We start from the raw sequence: 22916 nt of genomic DNA, 5'->3' as shown, positions 1-22916 counted from the left end.
TGGAGATGGTCTGTGAGGGGGGTGAGTGAAACCGTCACTTCTACAGGTGCATTTGTTTTGGGACATTTTCGCATTTGTTGTGAGGACAACGGGGGAGAGAAAGAGGAAGACCTGCAGCAAAAGGCCGGATCAGAACCGAACCTGCCGCAAGCGAAGGAGGACTCGAGCCTCCCACCAAACATGTTTGTTCCTTCACAGAGAAAAAGACAAATGTATTTGCACCAGAGAATCATTCCACATTACAGTGTATTGACGTCATGCTCATTGAGAAAGTTAGAAAACAGATCATCAGCTTAATTTGGCTCAGTTTAGGTCAGGGCCTCGGTTTGGCTTCATGAGTATCAGACATGTTTAATCTTGTGTATGTGTCTTTACTGAGTTACCTCAGGACAAACTGCAGTGATAGAGACTGTGGAGATCACCCCACTTTAATCTCACTTTCCTAAATTCATGTCTCGTTATCCAACAAATACAAAGACTTTTTGTGACGAGGTTTGAAAATGAGGCAAAATAACAGTTGTTTTCGATGTTGTGTAGGAAGAGCCAACAGAGCCTGATTCACAGCGGAGTGTCACCCCCGCAGGGACAGACTAACCCGGTGCCAACAATGTCTCTCCTGTCCTTAAACTACCAACCTGGCTGGAGCCTGTGCTCTGCTCTCTGTGTCCTCATCGTGTTGCTCCCAGACGCCAAAGCAGACAACCTGAACGACACAGCCCGCAATGGAGGCGGCTCCCAGTGTGGGGAGTACTCCAACCAGGTCATTGTTTGGATTACTTCGCAGGTGCAATCGCAGTACATGGTTTTAAACTTCCTGCTGGTTTTAAATATTATGCCTCAACATTTGTCCGATTATTTATCCAAGAAGAAATAATACAACCTAGTAAAACGTCAGCTACTTTGACATTCACCTAATTAGGGTACTTTTCTCTACAGTTTATTTTAGCTTAAAACAGGGGGAGACTGCTTGAAGAGGCAGTTGTTGTGTTGTATTGTATTGTACGTAAATAAAGGATTTTTTTTAAGATTCCCACCACTGCAGGACAGAAGCATTAAAATCAAGAGAAAATATTTAAACGGAACAAATTATTTTGTAAATTGCAACTAATACAAAACTAGGTCTACTTTTGCGTTTAAAAAATCTTTTCAGATAGTTCACACTATTGATTGGATGCAGTTTTTTAGTATTTTTCAATCCCACTACTGCCCAGGGGGGATAAGACTCCAAATAATATTTATTGTGACCAGAAGCACTTCTTCATCCACCAGGTGATGGAGAACGGGCTGTGTCGGCTGGTGGCCACGCTGCCTCAGCTGGACGAGCAGAGGTGCCCCGACATGTTCCGCTGCACGGACGAGGTCTCGTACTGGCTGCACGAGAACGAGGAGCGGAAGCAGCAGATCGTGGCGATGAGAGAAACCATCTCTGCTCTGCAGGAGGAGCTGAGGAACCACCGTCACCGCATCAGGGTGCTCGAGCTGCAGGTGAGATTTCCATACTGATTTAGCAGACCCGGGTCAAATATCAGCAGCAATCCTCTCAACCGCTTTGTGGACTTGCTCTAGTCTACATGGAGACTCCTTGGACGTTTGAACTCAGGGGTTGTTTACTTTACTTATAGCAGAACTCATTTGGAAAGTTGAATGAAGAAAGTGGTTGGGCCAACTTAAAACTTTCCAATTGTGTTTCTACAATTTGTTATCTTGATTTGAACAAACTTAATTCATTTCTTTGTGGTACCACTTGACGTATTTTTTTATAAAAATTGGTTCAACAACTTTCTCTTTTCAGTGTGTTCTTGTGTGTGAAATTTCACTGCTCGACTTCTTGTTAAATAGTTACCCAATAGTTTTTGTATTTCCCTAAGCTCAGAAAATTGTGAATATATATTTGCTTAAATAAGCTTTGACAGTTCCACAAGACTGCTTTCTACAAAGTTCAATTCCAGCAATTTTCTAAAACACCCACTATGATTAAAAACCCTCTCCTGTGCTGCTGTCTTAGAAGAGGAAACGCATGACGTTATTCCTTGTGTGCACTTCTGCCCTGTAACGTGGTGCCCTGCCATCAAGCTGGCTTCCCTGCAGCATGTCCTTGACCTTAGTCACTAACAGGATTAGCCTCCTACTCTTCCACGTGTTGCCTCATGCGTCTCAGGCAGTGAGCCCACACACAGCAGCAGAGACTCGCTCTCCAGCTGGAGCGTTCAGCGGCCACAGGTGGACGGTGGAGGGCAGGGGAGAGGGCTCCAGGGTTGGTGGTAATGGGAGTTAGTGTTATCCTCCATGTCCAGGCTAGGAATAGACCGCACTCTGGAGTGAGTGGAGTTTTCAAACAGGGGAGGTGTTGTTATGGTCCTGAGAGTATGCAGCAGACGTTGCTAGTTTAAATGTGTGCAAGGAGATATATATATACGATCTATATGAGGTTATATCAAGATGATGTGGAGAGGTCAGGATGTCACAAGATTTATTTTTCTTTAATGTGTATTTAAGTGACATTTCAGCACATGACAAAATAAGGCAACATTTGTTGTAACTTTGTTTTTCCATCATGCTTTCCAGGTCCAAACTAGAATAAACTACCAGTAACCATTCAAATGTGAAATGTACCAGAATGCCTCATCTTCAGGGAAGAGATTACTGACGCTTCAATTTCTGCAATGCAGCACTGCTGCAAAATTTAAAGCAGCAATAGGAAAAGCAAAATCAATGTGTGATCCATGAGCATGATGTTTCTCTGTGCTAGAAAACTAAACTATAACTTATTTCCCCCTAATCATAGCAAATCTATTGTATTTACCCTCGTTGAATAATTAATATTCATTTAAATATTTCAAAATCCATATTTTCTGCTACTCTGTACAGCAACAGAGCCACTGCTTACTGTTATTTATTTTAACAGCTCATGTAGTGTACTTTTACACAGACCTCAGTTATTGTGTATGTCTTTGGTTGTGTGTTTGTGTATTCATGTCGCTGACGTCAGAGTGAAGACAAACACCATTTGAACGCCTCCCTGGAACAGCGTTTTCATGAGTTGGAGGTGCACTATGCTGAAGCCACCACCCTGCTGCACCTCCAGGGCACTCTGATCCTGGAACTACAGGTAAACTGCAGCTCCTCATCCTAACTGGGTCTTTTCAGGATCAATGCACCGACTAGTTTTGATAGTTGGACTGTGTGTGTCTCTGCCTAGGACCAAGTCCATAATCTGACACTTTTGGTGGATGATGTAAAAAGAGGCCCTGGTTGTTTGACCAAAGTCGTCCATCCCAACCCTCTCATGAGCCGCCAAGAAGCCCTGCACCCAGGTACACAGTTCCACCAACCCACATGCTATGATCAGCCAGCAGAGGGTGCAAAACTCTCCCTGTTTATTTACTCCTCTGTTATTCTCCTCCATCAGAGACTCAACATGTGAGGAACTGCCCCATAGACTGTGCCTCTATCTACTACAATGGCGTGAGGAGATCAGGCCTCTACACTGTAGTACCTTCACTGGCAGGAAGGTCGGTGGAGGTTTACTGTGACATGGACACAGATGGTGAGTCTCACATATGAACATGAGGAAAATACATATTGGCTTGGCATCAACTACTTCACAGTATTTCAACTGAAAAGACAGAGTTGCCGCCTGTGTATTGGCATGCACACACAACCTGCTGAATCCAGTTGGCCTGCCACGGTTGGTAAAATCTTTATGGATGTTTAAACAGGCACCAACGCGGTAAGTGATGAGGGACAGTGAGGAAAAGAGTGGAGCCCTCCTGTTCTTTTCAGTGCCATTCGGTTTGAATTTAGTTCGGAGTATTAACTACAGGATGCTCACCTCCACACTTGCAGCACTCTCTTTCATATGGGATGAAGGAAAGGCAGAGAAGGGATGGCAGAATTGATAAAACACCCCCACCCATCGCCCTACAAATCACCTACTGGCACTGAGGGGAAATCACGGGTAATCCCAAAACATCCTCCTCGTGTCTTTTTGCCTCAGGTGGTGGCTGGACCGTGATCCAGCGGCGGGTCGATGGCTCAGTGAGCTTTGACCGCAGCTGGAGGGACTATAGGGACGGATTCGGTGACCTGCACTCAGAGTTCTGGCTGGGCAATGACCACATACACGAGCTGAGCACCCAGGGCGACTACAGCCTCCGGGTGAACCTGGAGGACTGGAGCAACAAGTACAAACACGCCGTCTACCAGAGCTTCAGGTCAGTGTCATGTCCAAGTGTGCAGCCGGGTGGGAGACACATGCACAACCATCTGTGCCTCTTGTTTCACTAATGTGTGTGCAGTGTGGAGGATGAGGAGCATCAGTACCGGCTCCACGTGTCCGGCTTCAGCGGCTCGGTGCAGGACTCTTTCAGCTGGTACCACGACAAGCAGGGCTTCAGTACACCGGACAGTGGGAACATCTGTGCCGAGATCTCTCACGGTGGCTGGTGGTACAACCAGTGCTTCTACGCCAACCTTAACGGCTTCTACTACAGGGTACGTGCACACAGATAATCCCTCTTTAAAGTGTTTTGTCCTGTTAAGTCATGAGAGTGCTCACTACCTCTTGACCCCGCAGGGAGGCCACTACACCCCCCAGGGCCGGGGGCCGCTGGGTCCTGATGGGATCGTCTGGCACTCCTGGAAAGACTCTGACTATTACTCTTTACGAAAGGTCAGCATGATGATCCGACCACGCAGCTTCCGAACCCGTTTGTCACCCTGAACTACCGTCACCCTGACGACAGTATAGCTGCAGCAACAATTCTTCAGCAATGGAGATGACGCAATAAATCACTGGACGCCATGTTGATGGTGACGTCCAACGATGTTTTTATTGACAGAGAGGGAGGTAAATGTTGATGAACTGTTTTGTAGTGAGTGGACCTACAGACTAACCAGTGGATAGGACTTCTCCTCTGTTTCTGAACTGAATGCATATGCATCTCTGGCTGGTATTCTTGATTTTCTCATGCGGACCTGATTTTCCTGGGACATTTTTCACTGAGTTGTGGGAAGTGAGTTCTTCGTAATTTTGTACTTTATTTTATACTTCTAGCTTGACACATAACTAGTGACTCGGCCAAAATAAATCAGCAGATTTTGTTGACAGTGTGGTGGAACTGATGGTGTCTGAGAGGAGACAAGTACAACTGGCAGGCAGAGCATGTGAGATTATTGAATGCTTTGCATTCGCTGTGTGATTGTACTTCTTGTGATATCTATACTGTGCTATATTACATTTATTTTGAATGTCAGCCAACTATTAATTTAATCAAATGTATAATTATAAGAAAACCTAAATGTGTTAGATAAAAAAGACCTAAGTGCTACTGTCTCTGTATAGGCTCAGAGAAGAGATTATGTGCTCTGGAGGAGTGTGTATACACACATATGTGCAGTACAATAAACACTACATATCCTATAAGTCTCAAAGTGTACTATATACACACAATGATGCAAGTTCTACCAATTATTTGATGAGAGATCAGATACATTTTCAGACCAGGTCCTGAATCATCTCTCATCATAATGTAAACTACAGTTTGTGTGTGGTATCCGGTGAGTGTTGAGTCATGTGTTCAATTCAAATGACATCACACAGGGGTTTCCTGAGACCTTTAGCATACTGGCAGCTTTGTGTCAGTTAGCAAGCATGTGTCGTGCAGAGGTAACACCAGGAGGCCAGAACGGGCAGAAAGAGAGGCTGCAGCTTGTGATCACTTCGAATTTGAACTCTCAAAAGCTGCCTTGTGTTTATAGGCCTCGACCAACCAGACAGTTACCGAAAATCAAATCAGTTCATCTGTTCAGTCCAACTGAACGAACGAACGAGAATGAACAAAAACATATAGGACATTTCTGGCCACTGGATGTCGCCAGCACCGTGGCATAAAAACCTGAAAACAAAACCCACCCAATGTTTTAAGTATTATATAAAAGCCCCAAACTTACTAGATCACATCCACTGAAAATAACTACAAAAACAAACGAGAATGCCTGTACTATCTGTTGTATGTGGAGATCCCCTCGCCTGGTGACTTTATGCGGCCTCCACATCCAGCTGCACCTGAAGCCAGCGAGGGCTGAATGTGGTGTAAAAGGGCTCTTTCACTTCCTCCACTGCACAAACACAGTCTTTGACCCTTTGCACAGGCGGCACACTCATTCTCATTCCTCTCCATCTCTACGCAAGAGTCTGCTGCTGCGAATAAGAGCTGTACTGTGAGGACAAATCAGAGAATGCGTGGTGCTTTACACTTTGAGCCGAGCCGAGAACAAGATGAGGTTTCTTTCCAACACACACAAAAAAACAAATCAAGTCCCAATGAATACAAATCATTGTTTAATAAATCAAACAGAATTTCCGCTCCTCTCTGAGTTGCACTGTATTGAAAATACTTCTATACATAAAATAGTATCTCAATAACAAGAAGCACCTTATAGGTCCAACAGAATATATATATATATATTTATTTATATATATGCATATATTTATCATGTGTAAAGTGGTAAGAAAACAAAGAGTGAACAAGATTAGAGACTGATTGAAAATTGGGCGGTGAAAAACAAAAAAGGAAAATTGCATAAATGACACAATCCATTTATAAAACAAATATTCTTCATATCAGAATTGGGAGAAAAGAATCATGTCTGAAACCACCCACACACAAGCTATCTATTCACTGATGTTTGGCTTGAATGTAAAATGCTTAAAATAATCATCCCCAACCTGAGAGTCAGTTATTGCATGTTTTGTCTTCTGTTCTGAATTGTAAACTGCAGTATCATAGTCCACAGGCTGGGGTGGGGATGGGGGGGGGGGCAATGTGTGAGGGGTTTATCAACTCAAGCGTATTCTATTTTCCTCAAAGGGGGTAAGGCACGTGAGCAAGGCAGGAAGGAGGTGGAGCTTCCTGTTGGCTTTTTTGAGGAAGTGCAGGGTGAAATAAAACTTGGCACTGCCGGCAGTGGACATACAGAAGAGACACACTCTGCCTTCGCCAACTCTTCCAGGACTTTTAAGGAAAGCTCCACTGCTTCTAACAATGTCAGGCAACATTTGCATAAACGAAGAAAAGGGCAGTAAAGCTGTGATATGCCGTCAAGCCTACCTTTAAAAAAATCAGCTACCCCCTTGTGACAGGAGGGAGAAAGGCTTTGGTTTTTATGCAGATAACGGTTTTGCTACATGTGCATGTTTACCTTTTGTTTTTCATGGAATCAAGATTGACAAATAGAGTATTGCTTTAATATAACATGAGCAGAACTTGAATCGAATGAGGAAAATCTCATGTGTGACTCATGCAATGAAGAAGATTCTCGGACACTAACTGAAACTCGGATGTGTGCTTCCTGTATCCCAAGCTCTGGACCTTGGACATAGGAAAGGATGAGTGTAAATAGTGTTCCTCATTCTGCTCTCATTTCTGATCCACAAAAAATGAAAGCGCACACAAGTACCGAAGCCTTTCCAGCTGTTGCACATGTTCAGAAACTGTTCAGAAACTTCTGAGCTGAGAAATGTAACACCGTGAGCTGGGTCTGTACAGAAGGAGGCGATGAGGTGAGAGCAAAACAAATAGAGAGAAGTGACATTTAAATTAAAAAGGAAAGAGGGAAATGAATGCAGAATAAGTAAATATATTTCGGGTTGTCGAGCTGGGGTTTTACTCTTCTCGTCTTGTAGTGCGACGCTGAAGGCTCTCACATCGTAGTGAACTGACTGTGTGCCTGTCTCAGCTTTGCAGCAATCTGGGGATTCAGAAGAAGAGAAACAAGCATGAATACAAACTCAGAGGCAGGTGGAGATGGTTCAGTATCAAGGCTTTACGCAGCTTCTCTGCAGGTCTACAGGCCACAGCAAGGACTGACTGGCTTAGAATTTAATTAACTATTAGCTATGGTCGATGAAAACGACTTTACCGTCTCGTAAAACTTGACTTGCTCCTCCAGGTACAACTGCATGACCCTGTTGTAGTCATAGATCCGGTTGCTATGGAAGTGGTTCATCTCAGCTGCGGCAGAAAAGAGGCGAAACCAATGAGATCAGGCAACACTCGGCGACTAACTGCCCTGCGTCACTGCCTCTGGCTCAGAGACAATCTGGTACCTTGTAAAGTGTAAGACATGACGCTGACTCGCTTCGCCATGGTCACTTTCTCCTGAGGAGTAATTTTACTGGTGGCCACCAGCTTGTCACCCTCTTTCACCTTCTCTATGGCGGCCTGTAACAAATGAAAAAAAAGAACATGAGACTCGAGTTACATCGCATTTAGGACCGAGAATCATTTTAACATATGTAATGCAACTTCAACCACTGGATATATATATATACATACAGACAGTTAAGTTAGCAGAACAAAAGGTAACACCTGGCAGTTTCAATTTAGCTGTAGGGAGATCACTTAATATAAGTGTAGAGACAAGTTTGAACCTAACAACCAACTCGTGCTGCAAAACCACTTCTCTTGAAGTTAAGTTCAGTATGTAAAACTCTAACTATTCCCCAATGTACCTTATGGACTCCAATGGTGTCTGGGAAACATCCAAGAAGACCCTTGTATTCATTGTTGGTCTCCATGAGGAAGTGGAGGTCTTTCCTCGGCTGGAAAATGAACACAAAAACTATGACTGTAAAAGAGGGAATAATACATGGATATAAAACTTATGAGGAAGAACACAATGAAATATAACGTCATTGGAATTGAATTTTAACACATTTACTGAAACAACACATTCATCATAAGGTCAAAGATTCAGCAGGGACATCCAGCCAGTGCAGATAGTGAACAGTGAGATGGTGAAGGAACAGAAGCATCAAGATAATAAAATAATTTTCTAGCTTTTGGACAGAGCAGGAGGACGACACGCAGCAAAGCGCCGGGTTCGAACTGAACCTGTGGCAATGAGGCCATTTGTCTAAACTGTGTGTAAAATTCAACACCAACACTTGTTCTTGAATATAAAGGGAATCTCTGTGCAGGAATAGAGAACAGATAAGGCCTTGGATAACAGGAAAGCCTTTTGGCTCCTGACATGAATCCATGTGCAGATAATGGTTTCCTCATAATTCTGCAAACGATCACAGGCAATGCTAAACTACAGCCAACAACTCTACTGACTAACATAAGCTTACCAGGTGAATCCTCCTCCTGCTGCCGGGACAAAAAAACCCAAACTTGATTTAACAACATTCCACCCAGTGCTGTTGAGACAGAGTGTTCAGCAAAGCCACATCCAAAGAGGTCAAAACAAGAACGAGGAAACACTGGAGATAAGACTGCCATGACTTCGCCCTCCACTGATAGTGCAGGACGCAGGGTTAACGGGGTCGTTGCAACACCGCAGCTCGGACGTAAACATCAACTGCAAACAGGAAATACTGCAGATATTGCGAGATGTTGTGAACTGGGACAACAATGTGGTTGATAAAAAAAAACGCCTAAAATAAACCTCAAAACCTTTGAGACTGCAGAGGTCTGACAGCTCCTGTTTCTGAAAGGAAACAAACATTGCACATCCACACACACATGACAGGCTGTGTGCTGAATTTGAAAACAAGGCCGTTGCGGTAATGACTGTGACATGAACATGAAGGCAACATCGTTAAAGTGACATCGTAAAAGCCCTGATATCACAGTCTATTCTGACAAGTCAAAAACGAGTCTGGTTTTCTCTTGTTGGCCCTGTGATAGACTGGTGACCTGTACAGGGTGTACCCCACCTCTCGTCCTGGGTCAGCTGGTTCTGACTACAGCAAACACCCCCACTCCCTCAAAGAATAAGCGGTGTAGATAACGGATGAATGGATAGACACTCTAAACATACCTGCTCTGCAACCATCAAAGCGATCTCCTCGTACGTCTTCCCTGCTGCTGTCATGGCGTCGGTCAGGGTTGACTCACCTGAGGGATTAAAACATGTCACCACCCTGTTTGTTAAGACGACTTGTTTGTCTTGTCCATTCAAAGCAGATTTCCACATAACGAGCAACTGCCGAGTTTTGAAGGAGTTCCCAAAGACAGCACAATGACACGACCAGCAAATGGCTGCATGTGGGAAATTTCAATGCAAAAAGCACCTCAATAATATTTGTGGTCCTTACCTTGGTATCCACTGCTGGTGAAGACTGAGGAGAGGTTTTGAAAGGCTTTGCCGATTCTCTGGTACTCTTTTGGCAGAGCTGTGGAGAGGGGGACATCAAACGTGAAAAAACACGAAAACACTGTGTGAATATACTACATACTAAATACTAAACATAATAATGACGTCTTTTAATCATACAAACAGTAATTACAGCACAAAGAGAAGGTGCGGCCCGTGTGTGTGGTGCAGTGCAAACATACGGCCTGTGCATCTCTTCCAGTGCTCGTTTCCCACTGTGAGGATTTCCTTCACGCCGTCGTCCATGGCTTTAGTAAACCTGCTGAACTGCTCGCACTTCTGTTCTCTGAGAACAAGGAGAACATGTGGGGCACCATTACAATAAATGTAGGATGTATTAAAACCGTAAGGTGATGGGCCACTGTTTGCAAAGCTTCAACTCACACTTCTACAGGATCCAGGTCTACAGCTTCAGGCTCTATTGTGGTGAAGATCATCACTCCCACCGTCTCATCCTTCTCTGCTTTTCTCTTCCCCGTCTTCCAGTCCTGCATGAAATCAATCCATCCTTTAAATCACAAAATAAACTTACACAGCAATTAAGACCCAAACTAAACTTTCAATGGTCACAAATCACTCTAAGATGAAGAGAGATCCAGGCAATATGCAGCCATCAAAAGTTACATATACTTAAGTCCAACATAATGTATCTGTGTTTGTTTGCTGATTTGAAAGCACAAATTGTACACAATAAACAGTGAAGAAAATATGTTTGTTTTTTGCGTTAAAAAGCAGGCAGTTTAACTTCTACAATAATATATATTATATAAAGGCACCTAAAATAAGACCTAGAGGAGGAAGAAGGAAGTGGGATATCAAACCTTCTCATCCTTGTAGGTGAGGAAAAGCTGGAAAACATCACTGCTGGAAAGAATCGGGTGTCTGCACATCCTGGTCATCCAGCCCTGCAACCGCTCCATACGCATCTTAATAAACTCCTCCTCAAAACGACCTGCAATAGAGTGAAGCAAACAATGAATGAATGATTTAACCTACATGTTGACTTCAGGAATGTGTGGTTGTGTGTCTTACGCATAGTCAAGCACTCACCTGTTACCTGCTTGTCTGGTAAAGAGGGGATAGGGATGGCGGACCCAAATTTGTCGAGAAGCCGCTCGTACAGCCAATCAAAGTGCTTGTATCTGTGATTGACTGTTCGGTTTGTGGTCTGCAAACCAATAACATGGAGTTATATTGACAGCAAGAAGTGTAAACTGGGGAAATTATTACTTTAACAGTAAAACTCTCTTCGCCTTGAAATTATTAGAGGTGGACAGTGTACAAATTCTAGTTAAGCTCAATTCCAGTTCAAACACATAAAAAATGCTATGTTAAACTTACACTGGCTGTGACTTGGTACTCGATGTAGCTCTTGAGGCCGTACAGCTTTGTGCCTTTCTTGGGATCAGCCACAACACAGTCGAGCTGAGACTCTGGGTAAGACCACACAGGACCAACTTCTCCCATCTGAGCAGGAAACAGTAGGTTTAGAAAACTGCTGCTCTTTGTCTTATGACATTATATCATAGATCATACTCCGAAAAAGAGGAAAACATTTACAACCATACTGTGCAACTTTTCTAGGAAGTATAATTAGCATAAATAAGTTCCCTTTTTTATAAAATGGCAAGAAAACTAAATATATTGTGGTTGGTCATGCAAGTCAAGTTACAGTACCACTACCAGTTATATAACAAGTAAAGATATCTGATGTTATATATTGCATACAACTGGCACAAATACTGATAGATAACCTACATAGATTGTTAGTTTTTCTTTGCCCTTAGCGAACTGTTTGCACAGAAGGTAGAGCTCCGGCCCCGACTTGGAGAACCCTGGGAACCTGCTCAACGAGAACAGACAAAGTTTAAACAGTGATGGTATCAACTGGTCTCTCTAACTCCGTTTGAGGAAGCTTTCTGTGGCATGTTTAAGTCACACATATCAAATTACTGCCACTATACATAAAAAACATGTGTTTTTATGTTATCAAGCTGATTCAAGCAGAGATGAAAGATAAAGTACGGCCTGGTCCAAACAATATGAGCATTGTAGTTGAAATGTGCAAGAGAAACTGACATTTCAGAAAACCTGAAACTCCCTCAGGCCAAAATTCAAATCCAAGCTTAATCTTATTACTATACTAATATCACTATATTTTGCAATTTTTCTTAGTTTCGTCCCCTCAGGCCCAACACTGCCTCATTTTTTTGAACACCAAACGAATCCTCTTGTTTTACAAAGTCTTACTTGTTGAGGGAGATTTTCATTGAGGTGGCGTGCGCTCCACCTCTCTGCATCGCTCCACCTTCTCCAGGGTCTGACTCGGAGTATCCTCCGCTGGACTTCACGTCATCCCACTCGTCATCCCACTCATCATCCTCCGCTCCTGAGGTCACACACATGCACACTTCAAAAAATACATTCTGTACAGCAGCTGCATAAAGGTGCTGCACAAGTCGACAGCAAGTTAAACATTTTCTCTGTTAATTAAATATCTCCAACTATTACCATGAATACTTGTAAATGTGCTTATACAAACAACTAAGGGCTGCAGCATGAGTCTGATATAGGGCAAATTATCAACAATTATCCTGAGATAATGGTATGCAGCTTTTAAGCCATCAAATACATTTCTTTAATTTAATGGTATAACATACAACACCCATAAATGTGTGTAGAATTGTGTACAAACTCAACTAGTAGAAGACATTGCACTTTGCCCTTGTTTTGATGTTAAAAAGTTGGCATATTATATTTCTGCAATAGTTCCAGTTTCTCATGAAAATACAGAACATGCATCATTGTGTTAAATCCATGCTCGCAGGCAGCATATAAAGTATATCTTAGAACATCGAACTTTTCAAATGGTTTGAATGTGGAACCAATCCTCAGTTTCCATTCCTACATGCTACTAAACAAATATATCATTTGTATGACCTTCTCTGAAGCTGAGCACTTTCAAAACATAAAAAACAAGGTTTTAATGTCTGAATGTGGCTGCAAGTGAGCAGAGAAAATATTCTTTTGTCATTCTCGACAAGCAAATAATAATTGATAGTATTGAGTATACTGCAGCATTACACCTACAGTTCAACAGCCAAAATCAAATAAATGGAGCGATTCTTGCGAGTTACTTCTCATTCTCCACAATCCTCTAGCATACACTATTTGGCGGTCTACTTAAGCTGCAAAGATTTCCCATCTCTGCGTCAGTATTTCTGTCGATTCAACCACTCCACAACCCCAGCATCCACCTGCAGGGTCCAACAGGGGAGTTACAGATATTCGATCTGAAGTCAGAGCATAGAAGCCACAACTCTATGTTCTGATGCTGTAATGAACATTTTAAATGTGAGTTGTCCTATTGAGCCACAAACATAATTTCAGAGAAAATACTTTTTTTAAAGTTTTAAAAACGTCCAAACTTAAACAAAGCACTTAGTTACGTGTACTGTTAAACACTCACCACTGTTCATTCTGCCGTGATGTGACTCAAACTCCTAATTTAACACCAACACTTCAACGCCTGAACGATTTTACTGTTTCCTGAGAGTTTGACTGCTCAAACTCAAGTCATGTGTCAGATGAACGATAATCCACTCTGCCTCTTCTTCAGTTTCAGAGGTGAGACACTACCGTCACTTTCCCACACCACATCATCATCATAAAATTAACACAGTGTTAATGTCAATTAAATTAAATGCATCACACGCATGCTTTTTGCCGATGCAAATCATTTCCTTAAACCATTCGCTAGAGGCGGTCAGTCTTTATGAGTACCAGTCCACACACAAACATTAGGAAAAAAGATTCCACCATTGCAACACCCAGAATACCTGTGCACTCGATAAGGTAAGGATATGGGTAGATGTCTTTGGTAAGAGAAGGGAAGAAAGGAAAAGTCTGTTAATTCCTCTCCTCTCCATTTATACCCTCTGTTCTCTTTTTACATAAACAACTGGAGAATTGAAAAAACAGGTCAGTCATTTATTCTCATGAGTCATGCATGAGGCTAACGTTTCCGATCGTCTGGCAAAAACCGAAGCATGACGGGCTGGTCCTGTCCACATGCTGGAGCATCTCTGTAGAGGAGACAGTGACACAGTATTTCTGCTGGACGCTTTGAGCTCCAGATTAGAGGGTTTCCTGTGGATCCTCAAGGTATTTCAGTTGGTATCAGGTTAAGACTCAGGTCTTTATACTTAAGAGAATATTCTTTCTCATTTTGGTTGATGATGCAAACCTCATCAGAGTCGGTCACTTCAAATAGATCACTCTGTGGAATTTTTTTTAAATGTCCTCTGTCATAAGACAGCCTGTCTTATGACCAAGACACTTTTTATAGCTGCTTTTCATTTTCATCCAGAGACCTTTAACCACGCCTATTAAAATCAGACTGTACAGGATATGTACTTAATTCTCTGATGTCTGCAAATATAAATGTACAGCACATGACAAGAGCCACATAATCAGAATAAAATTAACACAGGAATATTTGATGCTCAATAGTAAATCTTGTTTTTCTTAGAATAACCTCATTGACTGGAGCCACACACTTTGTCCTGTCTTTCCATTTACAATTGCTATAAGTAAACTACCCACAAACAGAAAGACAATAACTCCAAGAGCTGGAAACACTGTGTGACCTTAGATACGCAGGCTCCATTAACTTTATTTGTAGCAAAACACTCCTATTAGATTTTAATAAACTTCAATCATCCTGTTGAACATGAGACAGAAAACAAATGTAACAATTTAAGAGGAAGCCCAAATGCCTCAGAAGCCAAATACCAACACCGCATAGGCTTCATTTACCATTTTCAATGATGGTGTGGTTTTGAATAGTAGTTCTAAGTAGTGGAAGTACAATCAAGAGTATGAACCTTTAGAATTTATAAATGACCCAAGATCATAAGCACTGGTTTAATTCTGCTGACACATAATTAACGGGTCGACCATGGCTGCTAATTGTAGAGCTGTCCTTACCAGGGCCCTGGTAAGCCTGAGGGTGACCCTGTGGTACGGAGCCCCAGGGGTCGGGAGCATTCTTCCCAGTCTGGGTGCCCTCTGGATTTGACGCACCGTTGTTGTTGAAGCCCCCTGAGGGGTCCGTGTTCCACACCGACCATGGATCATTACCGTTACTCGCCTGGAAGAGACAGAGGGAGCAAACGTGAGAGACGAAATGACAGATTGCGTAAGGAGAAGCAGATGAGAGAGTGGAGTCCAGCCTGGTCTGTTTAATGTGGAGCTGACAGTCTTCTTAAAATAACTTGCTGTTCATGACACAGAATGCAGAGCTGGCCTCTAACAGGGCGTCTGTTGAGATAATCTATCAACTCGATGGTGACAGTGGGGTTTTTGGTCGAAAAACAAAAGCTTCATATCACATGCAGCAACAAGAAAACATCAAAACAATACGGAAATTGCATTTGAAAAAAACTAATTAGCAAAAGCTAGTTTCTCAGTACTTGCAGGCTGAGAACGCAACTCCATGCCATGCTTGCAATGCAGGCATATTCACTCCTATACAAGCCTATCTGGATGGGCATGCAACCAAATATGTGTGTGGGCCTTTTGTGGGTTGCAGTTAGTTTGAGGCTAACTAAACAATGAGCTGTGTGTCAGGTAATGCACATTCACATAGAGAAACATATCAATAGTTTCAGATCAAACTGCTGCAACAAGTGACATATGAACACATATGAGCAGTGACAAAAAACACTGACAGAGCATTTCATTGATTTAACAGCTTCTTAACATACAGAATATGTTTTATATAAAACTCAGTCAAGATGATATTAAAAAAACTGATGATTATTGATATCTATTTGATTCTCATCATAATCTGGTTTAATTCATGTGTTGTGATTGATTGATTATCCAATGTCATAAATCAATTACATATGTGAGGTATAGGAATCACCGACTCTGTCTGTGGTGCTGATTTATACAATTTAGAGGAAGGTGGGAGCTGAGGTGGATGAAATCATGCTTTCCTCGGAGGGTAGGAGTAGTCAGGGCGATTTTACCAAAGAAGAACAATTGGAGAGGGGGGAGGGGGTTTGGCGGGTGAGTGTGGGGGGAAATTGAGTTCATGCCTCTGGCCACGCCCACCAACATGGCGGTTACCTCATCAGGGGACGAGAGATAAGGGGAAACTGGGGTGTCAGGGGTGTCGGGCTGGGGACTCAAGCCCCCAGCATCCACCTTGAGGGGAGAAGAAGGTGAAAACATCACAAAGCGCCAGCAGTGATGGTTAATGGGATGGGTTAAAGTGATGCTGTGTGTGTGTTTGTTTGTGTGTCTGTTTGAGTGAGAGAAAGAGGGATGATGGTTGACACATTTCCTGCCTTGACTCAACCACTTACTTTGCACATTTCCCTCATTTTCGTGCAACTTCCAGCTAACAAGAAAAATAATCTCCCTAACCTGTTAAAAACCTGCTGGGGCTATAAATGACCACGATGACAATCTTCCACAGCAGCAGCTCTCACTTCTGCCTCTCAGGTTCACAAGAATAACGGGGGCTGCACAGACGTCATTAAAACTGGCCTCAATGACTTCTGCTTTTTCTTCAGAATCACTCCGTCACACACACTTTTGAGTGAGAGAATGGAAACATGGCAGGAGTGCCATGCAGGGAAGTACTGTATAAATTCACACTAACTTCTCCAGCACCGGTCTACTCATAGCAAGGTTGTTCATTTGAAACTCTGACAATAGGTTGATAAATTGCATTGCCTCCGCCTATCAGTGGAGTTATAATCAACATTTTTTTTTTCAGACTCACATTCAGCCACAATGAACTATGACAACTAAAATCGAATCAAATAACTTTCCAGAAATTTCAAAAAGGCAGACTTGATATATCAGGTTCAAGAGGTCGAAAACGCCACCTTGACCTTTGACCACCAATTCTACGCAGTTCATTAATTTGAAAGAATCCCTCAAGGCATTTATGAGATAACGGCATGTCTGTCAGCAGAGCAGACGATTAAAAAGCAACAGTACGAGTTTGCTGAACACGTACGTTCATGAGGTGAGCGCGTTACCTGGTTCTGTGCAGGTGTTGATGCGGGAGCATAGGCATCAAAGAAAGTCAAGTCAGGGGCTGCAACATTTCCTACACTTGGAGTAGGTGCAGCGGTTCCTGCTCCTGGGGTCGGTTTACCTATCTACAAACGAAAGAACAAAAAGACAAAAGCAGTCCCATTACAAATCTAAATTTCCCATTGGAAAAAAGAGAAACTAATCCAGATATTCCAGAGGGATCTAATGACTTTTAAAGCTACATTCCTCGGTGGTTATGTGATCATGTCTCTTTAGTGTTTCCTGGCTTTGAAAACTGGCTTTTTCACTTCCTCTATTTATACAGAATTTAATTTAATATGAACGCTGCTATGAAAAAGAGAATAAGCTGCTTGTCCCAATGTTTTAATAAGAAATTACATAAGCTACAAGTGTATTTGTCATTAGAGGGTTTCTATGATGTGGACTCTTATAAAAAGCGTCCGAGGGCAGCTGGAGAGGTAACTTCAGGTCAGACAAACACATCCACATGAACTTGTTTGCAGAGTTAAGCAGGAGAATGGTATCGGTCTCTCTCTAGTACACAAAGACACTAGACTGTTGCATGTTGCTGTAGGAGCTGTTTAGAGTGAAGCTGAGCTGTTAAACAGACTTTGCTCGTTCTCTTTCTCTTTGTAAATGTCTACTGAGTGAATCATATCCTCCATGATGACATCAGGGGTTTTTGGATAAAACAGGACGCAAACACCAGAATCAGCAAAACTCTGTAGGACGAACATCCTGTCGTCGTTTTACAAGAGACCAAAACACAGTGTGGAAATATTTATCTGAGCTCTGATAGGGTTAGTACATATTGTACATTTTGACTCTAAAGCATGACAACTGAGTTTTCTTTACTGCTGTTGTGATGTCTGTGGTGAAATCATCACCAAACACAAAGGGACACTCATCTCACTGACCTCGATGTAGTCCTCTGGCACCAGTCCCACCTCCCCTTTGGAGTTCTGTGCTTCAATCCAACCGCCTCCGATATGCTGTGACAGAGACGCAACACAACTTGTTAGCATTTTTGCCATAACGGACCAAATTCAATTTTTACACTTGTGTATATGAGTGGATTTGTTATTAAAGCCAAGAGAATACAAAACCATCTTTGGATTATCTTGTTCAGAGCCATTTTCTGCTTTGATGTTGTTTTACAGGATTAAAGCCTCAATGTGGTATTATTACTGCTGATATATCAGTGTAAAACATATCCTAAACTGATATTTTGACCGGTGTTCTATATTAAGAAAAAAAATTGCAATGATTTCCAATATCTCATTATCAAACCCTGATGTAAAAATGCAATTGAGGCTTGATGCACTTTATTATAAATAACTATAAATACAAATAAAACTCAAATAAAACTATATAGAACATCAATTAGTAAAATAAACATTATCTCTTAATTTAAAATGCTCATCATTTCTGCTTAATTTGTTCTGAAAAGAAAAGGTCACACTGCTTCTGGTAATGCTTTGATCCCATTACTAAGCTACCCAGTACTGAATGAAGCTTTTCATGTTAACATTTGTGCAGACACCAGAAAAACTTTTCTCTGTGAAAATGAAGTCGAGTTACTATAAATGTGTTTCTGCTAATTGATTATCTTCATAAAGGAAAGCAGGTTTCTGTATTTACAAGTTGTTCAAAGATTCAAGTTGGAACTTAAATCTGACAATTCCCAAGTAACCCAAATATCCATAAACACAAATCCCTTAACAGTAGGTTGATTTAGAAGAGAAAAAGGTTTTGGTTCTGATTAATTAATACCGACTTTGATTAGGAAGCTATATAGGTCAGCACAGAATAAGTGACCTTTGAACTGATAGACACCGTCAGTAATGACATCATGGTCACTCCCAGTTACTTGTTTCCTTTGTGTGTGTTTGTGACACTCAATGTTTATAGACAACCTTACATCATGTGACTTGGAGGTTTACAGGAGTGGGTACATAATAGTTAATGAGTTCCAACCAAAACAATACCAATTATAAAGTAAAGTAAATTTAAGAAAAAAAATTAAAATGCTTTTAAGTGATATCTGGAAACAGATTGGTCCAAATAAAGGTTTTTAATTATCAACCAATTGAGACAGTGTCCATTGCAACTAATGAAAATAATGTAGCGTCTATGGTAGAAAATGAATGTTTACACAAGTTATGGCCACAGAGTGTACTGTGATCTTAAATAGAGGGATGGTAGAAGAATATCAGTATGGATTTACCTGATTGGTGATTGTGACCGTCTCTCCTTCTTTCACTGACAGTTCGTTGTTTCCTGGCTCAGCAGTGAAGTCATATACAACATGTCCCTAGACACAATCAAGAAACAGAAACACACATACACGGCTTACTGTATGTTTGATGGGCACTTTAATTTGATGCCATAAACATATACTTATACATGTACATGCATGCAAACATTGACAAACAACACCTAATAACCCCCTGAGGAGTGTAACTCTTGTAATGTGGGATAAAGGCTCAGCGAAACAGGACAAACTAGTTCTTCTGCACCTGAAACGCTGACTATTAACTGGACACCAGTAACAACCATAAACAAGGCCAGAACCAACATGTTAACTATTAAGGTTTAATACAGAAACCTGCAGTTGTTCTCACAGAGAACCTACATCTACTTATCCGCCCTCCCCTAGGGCCCCAGAGTCCACACACATGCACGTATATACATTCAACCAAGCAAAGGAAGGAAAACTTTTCTAAATACAGTTTATTTGCTCTTTTGACAGATCACATTATGAGTCTTAGGACTAGGCACTTATTTATCATAAATTTGACTATACAAATGAATTTAAATTGCAAGGTAATATCTGGATGATTGAGTCGGCATGCCATGTTTTGAGTGCGAGTTATGAGTGTGACAATCTAACTTTGTTCATGAATCAGTCAAATTAAATACAACTTATATTCTTTGAACATAGAGGTTGTTCAGTGTCCTCCTGCCACCTCCCAGGAGCCAAGGAGCAGGAGAATGCTTTTTAAAACAGGAACATGTTTCTGCCTCAGCTCTGCAGCCTCACTTATTAGCATACATTTATGTAACTAGCCTCCAGTAGACATCCACATGGAGTGGAGGTTTAAGTAAGGAAGGAAACGCCATTATGCCTCCAACAAGTATTTTAATAATATGTCTCAAAAATGTCTGGAAGGAACTTTTGATGAGAAGGAATCAGGAATAAAATAATATTAAACCATAATCAAATAGGGCTCCGACTCAGCCATTTATTTCCTGTTATTATAATAGTAATACTCACAGGCTTCTGATATTGTTATTAATACAATTAAGTTAAATATTAATTGTACTCAAATAATAACTGAATTAGAGATGTTCTAATACCAAATCTGTACCAATCAGATTCCTTAGTGTAGTCTTATTATTATATATATATTTTAGTCTAATTTTCCCACATCTTCTTCGTTGCTCCAAAACAGCTGTAGCCTACTGTCCCTGGCAAGTGTTGTTTTGATAGCGGCGCAGAAGAGGTGATTTCTTGAAGTGTAGTTTTCACCAGATGTCAGCATTTTATATTTTATATTGCACACCGAAAATAACTTAAAAGTACTTATTAAACCTACAGCTGTTTATTTGTGTTCTTCTATAGTTATGACTGTCAGGCTACATAATAAAGTTAGATGGAACTCACTTATTCTCTGTGTTTGTTTTTCAAAGGTTTTAACAATGAGCCCGGCCCAACAACAACGACAGCATTCATCACTTCCATACTACAAAAATTATAACAGTAAAAACTATAAATGTACTTTACACAAGTCTGCCACTTGTGACAATAAACAATACTGACTTTGTCTCACATACACAAGGCTTCTGTACACAGAGCCTCACACAGGCCAACGACTACATTTCCCAGCATGCCTCGCAGGAAGACATGACCCGCAGTGTAGAGGTAGTAAAATGTCACAAGACACTTTCTTAATGAGACACATTTTCCATGTAGAATACAACACACACACACACATATGTAATATTTCACATGTACCGTACACCCGTGTTGTTAGCGTCCATGACACCGAGCTGAGTTGGAGGTTCTCACTCCTCATGAGAAACTTATCGAGTTTCAATGTTTCAAACCGCTGCCCTGTTCGCATTTTCCGTCAGAAACCCCAGAGGAACCCACCCCGGAGGACCCAGAGGATCCGGGTTCAGGGTGAACCATGGTAAACCAGCACAGGGAAGCAGGGGGACTCACCTTTAGCGCCATTGTCCGAGCTTGGATCTCTCATTACAGACACAGGCCCTGCGCTTCCTCCGGCTCTCAGCTGGACATTTCCCCCCGCGGCTCCTCAGCTGCGAGCGGGCAAAACAGGTCGACTCCTCCCGCTGCTCACGGTGCTGTGGCTACACGCTGCTAAAACAAAACAACACACACACGACAAGCTTGTTGACCGTGTTTAACTTTTTAAAAAACAAGTAAAGTCCGGGAAGCGGAGAGAGGAGAAGACGGGACGGAGGCAGGAGGAGGAGTGAGTGGAAGTTTGAACCGCTGCTGACAGAGCGGAGGGAGGGAGTGACGTGCACAGCACAGCCAGCTCCGCGGAGGGTTGCTGACAGAGCGGAGGGAGGGAGTGACCCGCACAGCCTGCTCCGCGGAGGGAAACCGGAAAGGTAGCGTCGGTGTGATCATACGACTGCTTCACATTACATCATAGATGGGTTTTTAAACTCTTATACACATTTTATTTATGTATATATAACTCTTACTTAATATGGGTTTTATATAATTGTCAATAACAAATTGGGGCTAGGTTATAAAACAATATAAATAATTATGGCAATATGATTTTCATCAATAGCAATAACAATAAAGTCCAATATTGTAATACAACGTAACACATAATCAGTCTGCCTCAGATTATTGTTCTGCTTATTAGCCTTTAAACTCCAAAGAAATAATAATGTGAGCTTTATCATGACAATTATTGATATGAACTGATATCCTACGAATAAAAATGTTAAATACTTTAAAAAACTACAATTCAATACTAATACTAACTCCTGTACAACTTAATGAAATTTTGTAATTATAAAAACAAATGACTTCAAGTACTTCTAATTTTCTGCAAATTTTGGTAAGAATTTGAGCATGTTAAAGCTCTCAAAAAGCCAATTAATTTGCCTGAAAAAATAATAATAATAACGAGCGGCCATTTGGTTTACAAACAGTAGTCACACACAACCCATACACATAATAACAATATATAAAAAGAGTGTTAAACATCCATTAGTCCTTTGTTAAAATACTAAAATATATTAAAATGTGTGTGTGCCATACATCAGGGCTACAGCTTGTTTAAAAGTCCGACTGCAGAGAGGACAATGATCTTAAAGATGACAGAAATTGAAGCATGACCACACATTACAATAATAAAACTAGAAAAATCCGTCATATGGTCCATGATCACATTATATAATCATTAGTGTAATAATTGGTGCATCTGTCTCCCGACATGTGAACTACATAGTTGTCAGTGATGAGCAAATCATTTTCAAATATCTTGTTTTATTGGATCAACCATCCACAACCAAGAGATATTCAGTTATTCATAGTTTAACACTTTTTAAACTGGTACCTCGACTTTTTTGGCACTTTTTCCAGAGTTGATAGATCAGTTGCTGTCAACCAAATTATTGACTAC

At 41.5% G+C, this 22916-nt stretch overlaps 2 protein-coding genes across 2 annotated transcripts; one reads left to right on the top strand and one right to left on the bottom strand.

Annotated features, from left to right (window-relative positions):
• The first annotated feature begins 607 nt into the window (after positions 1-607).
• si:ch211-203k16.3 (angiopoietin-related protein 7) lies at positions 608-5252 on the top strand. Its single transcript, XM_061092046.1, has 8 exons — positions 608-760; positions 1270-1485; positions 2990-3109; positions 3200-3314; positions 3410-3547; positions 3998-4214; positions 4299-4494; positions 4577-5252. The coding sequence occupies exons 1-8, from the start codon at positions 608-610 to the stop codon at positions 4721-4723; spliced, it is 1302 nt and encodes a 433-aa protein (XP_060948029.1). The 3' UTR covers positions 4724-5252.
• A 1074-nt stretch (positions 5253-6326) lies between these two features.
• Positions 6327-21797, bottom strand: snx9b (sorting nexin 9b). Its single transcript, XM_061091023.1, has 18 exons — positions 21470-21797; positions 19469-19555; positions 18159-18233; positions 17223-17345; positions 15154-15316; positions 12415-12553; positions 11923-12007; positions 11506-11631; positions 11215-11332; positions 10986-11116; positions 10549-10652; positions 10347-10450; positions 10106-10183; positions 9829-9905; positions 8516-8605; positions 8111-8225; positions 7924-8015; positions 6327-7752 (listed from the first exon to the last, which is right to left on the bottom strand). Exons 1-18 carry the CDS (start codon positions 21479-21481, stop codon positions 7705-7707), a joined length of 1767 nt encoding a protein of 588 aa, XP_060947006.1. The 5' UTR covers positions 21482-21797; the 3' UTR covers positions 6327-7704.
• Positions 21798-22916: the final 1119 nt, after the last annotated feature.

The sequence above is a fragment of the Limanda limanda genome, chromosome 18 (assembly GCF_963576545.1).
Source record: "Limanda limanda chromosome 18, fLimLim1.1, whole genome shotgun sequence".
Lineage (NCBI taxonomy): Eukaryota > Metazoa > Chordata > Actinopteri > Pleuronectiformes > Pleuronectidae > Limanda > Limanda limanda.
This window is presented reverse-complemented; position numbering and strand designations above follow the sequence as displayed.

Coding starts and splice junctions, on each gene's coding strand:
- si:ch211-203k16.3 (XM_061092046.1), top strand. CDS start 608: ATGTCTCTCCTGTCCTTAAACTACCAACCTGGCTGGAGCCTGTGCTCT. Junction 3,315..3,409: donor CCAAGAAGCCCTGCACCCAG/GTACACAGTTCC, acceptor CTCCTCCATCAG/AGACTCAACATGTGAGGAAC. Junction 4,495..4,576: donor TTAACGGCTTCTACTACAGG/GTACGTGCACAC, acceptor TTGACCCCGCAG/GGAGGCCACTACACCCCCCA.
- snx9b (XM_061091023.1), bottom strand. Junction 12,554..15,153: donor TCAGGCTTACCAGGGCCCTG/GTAAGGACAGCT, acceptor GTGTGACCTCAG/GAGCGGAGGATGATGAGTGG. Junction 11,333..11,505: donor AGTACCAAGTCACAGCCAGT/GTAAGTTTAACA, acceptor ATTGGTTTGCAG/ACCACAAACCGAACAGTCAA.